General features: G+C 32.8%; 1 protein-coding gene across 2 annotated transcripts; it reads right to left on the reverse strand.

Moving 5' to 3' along the window:
* Window positions 1-851: 851 nt before the first annotated feature.
* On the reverse strand, window positions 852-9,348 carry LOC135265762 (DNA repair nuclease APEX1-like). Of its 2 annotated transcripts, XR_010333611.1 has the most exons (4): window positions 9,082-9,348; window positions 6,273-6,582; window positions 1,286-6,222; window positions 852-1,229 (listed from the first exon to the last, which is right to left on the reverse strand). XR_010333611.1 is itself a non-coding variant. In XM_064355916.1 (3 exons), the coding sequence occupies exons 1-3, from the start codon at window positions 9,206-9,208 to the stop codon at window positions 6,105-6,107; spliced, it is 555 nt and encodes a 184-aa protein (XP_064211986.1). In that variant the 5' UTR covers window positions 9,209-9,348; the 3' UTR covers window positions 852-6,104. The 2 variants fall into 2 exon arrangements, 1 of the variants encoding a protein (XP_064211986.1); XM_064355916.1 differs by having other exon boundaries at window positions 852-6,222.

Consider the following 9,348-nt stretch of genomic DNA (forward strand, 5'->3'; position numbering starts at 1 on the left):
AAGAAGAAAAAAGTAAATTAAATTTTCGAAGTCTCGATCAAGCAGTCAAAGTTTTAAACCTTTACCTGTTCAGATTAGCGACAACCCTTTGCGACTTGTACTTGTGCTAGTTGTGCGCTCCACCTTGCGTGAAAAAGCGTTTTTCTCAAAACGAACCAAACCATTTTCAAAGTGAGGTCCAGGCCAAAACTCCCTCACAAAACTGTGCCTACAAAGCGCACTTTTGATGCCATCGGGGATCGGACGAAAATCCGAAAACCAAAAAGAGTTCCGCTCATCAGAATTCCGCCTCCGGCGGAATTGACCTCACCGATACCAGCGACGCCCAAGCCAACCACATCGGAACCGGAAATGGTGAACTCCAAAAGTAGAAAGGGGGACCCATTTAAAAATTAATTAGTGAATTAATGACTAATTAATGACATATTAATTGATAATTAATGACAATTAAATTGATAACGACCGATTAATTTAATTGAAATTTGATATCAAACTTTCTCTTTTAATTGACCTTCGATAATTAATTAATGACGAATTAATTGGATCATCAACTTTTTCTGGCGCCCTCTGGTGTTCAAACATTTTAGCGGGAAATTTAAATGTGACAGATCTCGGCGCCCTCTGGTGTTTAAGTTTTTCAGCGGGAAATTTAAATGTGACAGATCTCTGCGCCATCTAGTGTTCAATTTCGAAATCACTTTTTTTTTAGCGGTAAATTTGAATGTGTCGCTAAGCGGGGAATTACACCTAGGTTTCAATAAAAAATTAAAATATATCAAAATTAGTTACAAATTAACGGAAAATTAATCACACATCAGCTTTATCTTGTTATTAGAGGTTCAATAAAAACGTTATTAAAAATAAACATATATTTAAGAATCGCCCACACAATCATTCTACATCCTCGACGCCGCTTTCTTCTTCAGACTGGTCATCGTCCGATTCCGGGAACACAATTTTCCGTAAAAGGGAATTATAGGGTACCTTTTCCCGCCCTAAATGTATCCGTCTAGGACACCCCATATGTGTCCGGGGTAATATAGGTGTTTCACACCGCGTACACTTGAGTGTTACATTATAAATGTGCATATGTTTGTACCAGACTTTTTCTTCTAGCCTGGCGCACCACTTGCAGAGGATATTCTCCTCCTGTAACGCTCTATACGTGGTGAACCGCCTAAATGTTAGACGGTACTCCCCTCTGGAGTACAGGATTACACATTGTCCATCTAATAATAATAAATTCATATTGCGAAAATAGACTTGTATTTATTTATTAACTTACCAAACATTTGTCACACAATTTAACACTTGGCACGTAAAAATGTATAGGTACTTGTGTCGCCGAAAGTCAGCTTTGAAAATGAGGAAAAAAGGGTTTGAAGGTGGTAGTGGTGGTGGTGGTGGTGATGTTGGTAGGGGATGAAATTTGAGAGAAAGATTTCTAATGGTTCGGTGAATCATCTTTTCTTTCATCAAAACAGCCAGACAGACGACTGTCTAGGTTACTAATTGTCGCTGCAAATCCTATAATCCTTTTGTCGCTATATCGTTTGGGATGCTTTTCAAACATCGGTACGAAATTTAAATAAAAAAAATATAAATAAATGTACTTAAATTGATCCGTGAAGACCTTCTATATATACGTAATGTATATAAACATTGAAGTACGGAAACATTTTTAGTTTTAAAGCACCGTTCACGGCTATTGTCACTGCCCTTCAGGTTGTGGAAAAACACATTTTATAACGCAGTTCTTAAATCATTTGAAATCAATGTGTGATACAAGTTTTGATCGTGTGATATAGTATTATGATGAATGGCAACCGTTATATGAAAAAAATGATATTGTTAGTAATTTAAGAATCGAGTATCGTCAAGGTATGCCTGATATGACTGAATTTGATGGTTTAAAGCCGACGTTAATAATTTTGGATGATTTAATGCGTGAAACAAATGGTGGTGTTGTGGATATATTTACAAAAGGTAGCCATCATCGAAATCTTAGTGTTTTTTATATTACGCAAAATCTGTTCCACCAAGGCAAAGGACAGAGAGACATTTCACTGAATGCAAACTACATTATATATTTCAAAAACCCCCGTGACAAGGCTCAAGTCAATTTTTTAGCCCGACAGATTTTTCCAGAAAATACAAAATTTCTTCAAGAAGCTTATAAGGATGCGACTATGAAACCGCATGGATATTTGTTAATCGATTTAAAACAGGATACGTCCGATGATTATCGTATTCGTACAAACATTTTACCCGATGAATCACCTACTTTTGCATATATACCTAAGAGACGTATGAAAAAAGTATAAATTTAAAAAACGTGTTATTCATTTCTCAGTTGTATTTGAGATGTCGCGAACGTTAGCAAGAAACGCTGATCTTTTAAAATTCTTACATAAAACAACACCTGAATATCGTAAATCAATTTTAAATACAGCGGACAAAAATCTGGTTCATTGTATTTGTGAATGCGCTCATAATACTTTGTTGGGTAAAGTTCCATTGAATCGTACAAAAAAGTAAACTAAAAAAACATAAAAAAGTGTTGAGGGATTTAGTTAATCGAAAATTGTCTGTTCAGCAAAAGAAAAAGTTGATTGTTCAAAAAGGTGGTGCCTTCTTACCGTTATTGTTAGCGCCAATAATATCGGGTGTATTGGGTCATTTATTTCGTAAATAACGATAATGGAGCATGCTAAGAAAATGATAATGGTTGATCCAGGTGTATTTGAACGTATGCAAAGTGGTACCAGCAATCAACCAAACATCATAAATGATTTGGATCGTGAAATGTGAAGAATTATAGAACTGAAACACATTGACGACAACGAGAAATGGACGTTGTACAATCAAGTTCTTCAAAGATATTTAAAAGTGATAAATCGATTTCGTGAACCTGTAACAATACCAATGATTGAAACAGGTGAAAAAGAAAATGTTGATGTTGAAAATAATAAGTTAATAGCAGCCGATCATCTTAACAAAAATTTTCTAAAATCGTTACCGAAAACTTTACAAGCTAAGGCTAGTGTTTTAGTTGATTATATAACAAGCAATGGTGTTGCATGGAACGAAGTTGGTAACGTTATTTACGACGGTAAAACAATTCCTGATTCAAATATAATTAATTATAATCATTGACCTTATGAAAAGTGGTACTAGTAGTAGTAGACTGTCTGCTGAACCGACTGGTTGGAAAAATTTTTCACAAATTTTATCTAAAATCAACGTACCACGTGCGTTTATTGTTAATCCAAAACGAATGCAGTATATAAACGAAAACATACGTGAGAAACGACAAGAAACACCACAACCATCATCTTCATCATCTTACACTTAATCATAAGAAAATAACTCCAAAAAATTGCTTGTCAATGATGAAAATTTTGTTGAATCAATTTGTAAAGTTTTCTATATTTTTCCCGATATCTTCTGAAAGGTTAGTCGTAGTGATCCGATTCTTGCAGATTTAGATTCCGCCGGTCATTCTACGTTAGAAACACTTAATCATAAGAAAATAACTCCAAAAAATTGCTTGTCAATGATGAAAATTTTGTTGAATCAATTTGTAAAGTTTTCTATATTTTTCCCGATATCTTCTGAAAGGTTAGTCGTAGTGATCCGATTCTTGCAGATTTAGATTCCGCCGGTCATTCTACGTTAGAAACACTTAATCATAAGAAAATAACTCCAAAAAATTGCTTGTCAATGATAAAAATTTAGTTGAATCAATTTGTAAAGTTTTCTCTATTTTTGCCGATATCTTCTGAACGGTTAGTCGTAGTGATCTGATTCTGGCAGATTTGGATTTTCATTAAAAAAATTCAAAAAAAAAAACTAAAAGTTGTAGAGCACTGCGGTTTGTTCCATTGAATTCTACAGCTCATTCTACATATTATATCAATTTTTCACAAAAATTAAAAATTTAAAATTTTTTGTGAAAAGTTTTATTCAACAAAAAAATTCATAACTCGAAAACTAAAAGTCGTAGAGCAATGCGGTTTGTTCCATTGAATTCAGCGGCTCATTTTCTGTGTTATACCAACTTTTCACGAGATTTAAAATTTTCAGTTTTTTTGCTAAAATTTCCTGAGTAATACACTTACCTTCAAAGAGGTGAAAAAAAAATTACGGCGAAACTATTAGAGTTATCGAGAAACGGAAAAATGGAGAATAACCGGAATAAAAAACTCTACAAAATGGCATAGGACTCAAAGCGATTTCTCGCCAAAAAAATTTTCAATTTTCAAACGCCGATTACGCCCAAATTAAAAAAGCTAGAAGAAAACGCTTTTTTAGATCGGAAAGAGCACATCAAAATCTATAAGATAGAATCGGTTTCATTTGATTTTGAGACACTTTAAAAATTTTTAAAAATTTCTAACGGGGGGGTGTAAAATTTTTTTTATTTTTTTTATTTTCTCATTTACGGCTAAACTATTCTAAAAAGTGGAACTATTTTGATCCATACCTATGCAAAATAATCCGGGGAATCGATTGGCATCAAGAAAATTGCCAAATTCCTAATAGTTTTTTAGTTATGAATTTTTGAGTATATGATCTAATTTTCGCTTTTATTTGCATTCTCTCGAAAACTATAAGTCGGACAACAATAATCTTTTTTGCAAATGATAGATCATTAAAAGGGCTTTCCAACGATGCTACACTTCATGGGGTTATCTCGAATAGTTCCGGAGCTATTGCTCGAGAAATGTTCCGGGTACCCAAAATCGACAAAAACTGCGACGAAAATTGAAAAAATCAAACATCAAAAAATCGAACATATGGACTTTTTGTGGACTTCTAACAACTTTTGTGGGTTGTTAAGACATGTAGAGTCCATAAAAATCTACTGGAGTGAGTTTAAAAAAAATATTTTTTTTCACCTCTTTGAAGGTGAAATTTGAGCAAAAAAATTGAAAATTTTAAATTGCGTGAAAAATTAGTATAATAGAGAAAAAAAGCCGCTGAATCCAACGGAACAAACCGCACTGCTCTACGACTTTTATTCGAGTTATGAATTTTTTTAATGAATAAAATTTTTCACTAAGACAAATGGCCACCCTAAATTTAGGCAAAAAATTTTAAATTTCTAATTCTTGTGAAAAATCGATATAATATGTAAAATGAGCCGTAGAATTCAATCGAACAAACCGCAATGCTCTACGACTTTTAGTTTTTTTTTATGAATTTTTTTAGTGAAAAACTTTGATCGCCTCTGTAGCCGGAACCGTTGCCCGGAGCGGCTCCGGGTTTGGTCGAAAAAATAGAAACGAGAATGTCGCATTAGCACAAACAGAAAAAGTAATTATTAACATCCTCTTCAATAAAGTTGTCAACAAAGTATAAAAGGCGCATGAAGATCAAATATTTGAATATTTCAATTTGAATTCAAAAAGAAAAAAATAAGAAAAGTTTCTATAAGAAATCAATCTGAGTATGCTGTTTTGAAAAAACTTAGTGGTGAACAGAATTAAAAACTTCTGGTTTGTTGCAAAAACAATTTTGTTGCAGAGACACAAATGACCAGAGTTGTAAAGGACGTAGCAGAGACGTTGGGAGGAGATGTGAAGCAAACCGAGACAGAATTATTGATGAAGCTTTTAAAGACGTCTGAAGAGGGCAAAGCGTCTAATTTAGTGTTTAGGGCGTTGAAAACAAAACTTGGAACGAGTTATACCAGAGGGATTTAAAGCTGGCTGTTACTCACCCTCCTAGCAATTATTTCCAACAGATGATCTTGTGGACCGAACAGGGGAAAATATGGAAATTTCCCATTGATAACGAACAAGGTTGCGCCTAATTTGTTAAGTATCGTGTCATATTTATAATTTTAGGGCTTGATGAGGAAAAGAAAGTTTACTTTACCGAGCACGTGTTTCTTGAGAAGTATTTAGAGCCTTGGTGTCCTCAAAAGGGGCCCTTGAGGCATTTCATGGAGTTGGTCTGTGTCGGACTTTCGAAAAATCCATACTTGACAGTTGACGCCAAACGGGAACATATCGAGTGGTTCAAAAACTATTTTGAAGAGAAGAAACAATTATTGAAAGAAGTTGGGGCACTACAAGACAGAGAGTTGGCCCAAACACTTAAATCTGGATGTGGAGTGAAAGGGGGCAATGGTCTGACCCCATAACATCACTATGTATTATGTTATCGCAAACGTTGTCCACAAATCTTTGGGAGACTAAGAAATAATCCAAGCGCCTGAAAAATTTAATATTAAAACTAGATATCGCACAGTATTATTATTTTACCATCCAACGTTGTTAGGTCTGGCATTTCTCATGTAGATCCAGAAAGTGTAAGCTTTTTCCTTCTCGGGATATAAGTGGCGATAAATATCAACATAACCGTTTCCAAGAAAAGCAGTCATGCCGTCACGTTCCTCCACTGAAAACCCAGCACTATTGGTGTTGGTTTTGGGATTAGCCAAGTCAATCTCTTTGTGTGCCACGTTCATATCCCCACAAATTATGACTGGTTTTTGGGAGTCCAAATTTTTAATAAACTTCTCGAATTGTTCGTTCCAATCTAAACGTTTTGGCAAGGTGACTAAATTTCGACCTGTTAATAAATGCGAATGAATTACTTACTGTTCGATCGTTGGTGTGAAAATAATGAATATAAATTCGATACAAACCCGACACATCAAACTTTTATTTAAAAAACAAAAACAATGCCTTTGGTTAACTTAAGACGATAGTAACATACAAACTAATTTAAGAGAAATGTACCAAATACATTATTCTTTACGTCACATCTTCGATAAATCTCTCATACAAAAGCTTTTAAATAAAATATTTGAGACTTGGTCGATTCAAATACGCGTAAGCCTTTAAATTAAAATTTGGAGGAGATATTTGAAATTTTGAAACAAATTACTGTAAAAAACGTTGCATCAACCCGTGAGAAGGTTGTTCAAGATTGTTCAAAATATTTAAGTAAGAGCTAGGAAAAATACTTTAAATAAAAATTGTGAAGCATACAATCAGAATGAGGCGAAAAATTATTATTACATTAATTCAAAAATAGAATACTTTTTTCTCTTTCCTTAAGCGAAAAATAAAGACGTTTTTATTAAAAAAAACCGCGAGATTTTGCTAAAACTGACAAAAAACAACTAAATTTGTTTGATCAAATGATCATGGCATCATTTTACCTTTTTACAAGGGATTTAGCATGTTTTTGGCCCTGTCAGGCAAATGTTTTGAAAAATATCGGCAAAAATACACCGAAAAGTATTCGAAAATTGTGTTATGTTTGCCTTTTTTTGTGTTTAAAGGTGAATAATTTTTTTCGAACGTTCTATCAAGTTTATCAGGCAAAAACGCCAGTATTTGGAAGAGTTTCCTCAAAAATGTGTTGCTCACTCGACTTATATTTTCATTTATAAAATGATACCATCTTGTAGTAACATTATCAGTTAAAAAAAAAATAGTTTGATTGAACAATGCATCAATTCATCATAAAATACAGTCCACAGTTAATCATAAACAAAGCATTGTCAATGACAAATGTCAATTTCAATGACAAATCGTAAGATATCCGGCTCGAAGAACCAAAAAATGTGGCTGTATTTTATTACGAATTGACACAATGTTAAATCAACTCTGTTTTTTATTGTTATTTTTTGTTTATTTATTTTTTTTATAAATTAAAATATAAATCTAATGCGCAACGTAAGCAAAAATAAAATTAATGTTTAAAATGAAGGGTTTTTGTATTTTCGAGTAAGAAGGCCACGGACTTTTACTTAATCCTTAGTATAAGGGCATTCTAAAAATTAAGAAAAATCTGAACATATGTCAAAAATGAAGGCCAAGGACTTTTACTTAATCCTTAGTATAAGCGCCTTCTAAAAATTAAGAAAAATCTGAACATAAGTCAAAAATCTACTTAGAAGACCTGTTGTTCCAAAACAATTCGGATCAACAAATTATTGACGAATAATATATAACTCAGATTGAGGAGAAAAATTATTAAATTAGTTCAAAAATTTTGTACTAAAAAGTTCGCGAAATGTGGCTAAAAGTAGCGGAAAACCACTGAATTTATTTGATTATGACAATATTTCGCCTTTTTTCAAGCGGTTAGTATAATCCTTGGTGTAAACACGTTCTAAAAACTAGAAAAAAAGTTGGACAACTGTGGTTTAGGTCAACATAAATAATTATTGCCTTTTTTATTGTTTCAACAAGTATTTTACGAGATTTCACAAAAATCATACTAAATTCAATTGTTCCTAAACTTTTATTGTCTTCTAAAAATTCACAAATCGGAAAAGTCAGCAGCCTAGTTTTTCAATTAAAATATCTTTAAAATTTATAAGTAAAATCAAATAGTTGTATCAAACTGCATGAAGATAAGTTATTAGTTTCGTTTGATGTTTTTTTTTTTGTTCCGAATGTTTTTTTATTCCAATTCCACAAATTTTATTTTACTTCCAGACATTCCAGTCATTAAGTTTTTAAGAAATATAATCGACTAAATACGAAACTATTTCAAAGAATTTCGTCAGAAATAAGGCAAAAATCACCGCATTTTATAGGCCAAAGACATTTAAACCTTGGAGTAAACACATTTCCTGACATTTTTGGTATTAAAAATGCACTAGAGACAATTTTCTCGAAATTTTACACAAAAAGTATTAAATACACTTATAAAAAAAAAGATAATTTGGTAATTAGAACCTAGAACACATTAGAATTTTTATAGCCAAAAAGTTCAAGCTACCTTTGTTGGCAAGTTTTCTATCTCTTGTTCTGTGACTGGCTGATCCAAAAAGAAACATTGCTGACGTCGGGTCAGAAATTCTCACATTTTCAATAATTTTTCGCTATTTTATGATTGGCTATCCACATAACTCCAACTTTTTTATTTACAATTTACTGAACAAATATGGGACCAATTAACACTTGGTTTAAAGAACACAGCTCATTTAAGATTCAACAGATTTCAAAAATCAACACATTGGTTAAAAAGCGTTGTATTTTTTTTTCAATAAAAGTAGTGAGTCTTTTACTAAATAAATTCTCTCCAGATAAAAAAAAATTAAACATTTACCTGCATGGGGGACATATACGTTGACTACAAAGAAAGTTTCATACTCCACAGTGATACATCTGCCCTCTGTATCATGTTCTTTAGAGTCAATCCCATAAATAACATTAAGTGGTTTATCTTTAACCATAATGCCTACACCTGCATAGCCATCTTTATCGCTACAGCACCACAATGTTTCGTAACCTTCTATAGTCTTGACTTCTTCTGGTAATTTATATACAGCGCACTTAGTCTCTTGAATACAAAGTATATCTGGTTTGTCATACT

Source organism: Tribolium castaneum, chromosome 3 (genome assembly GCF_031307605.1).
Source record: "Tribolium castaneum strain GA2 chromosome 3, icTriCast1.1, whole genome shotgun sequence".
In the NCBI taxonomy this organism is placed as follows: domain Eukaryota; kingdom Metazoa; phylum Arthropoda; class Insecta; order Coleoptera; family Tenebrionidae; genus Tribolium; species Tribolium castaneum.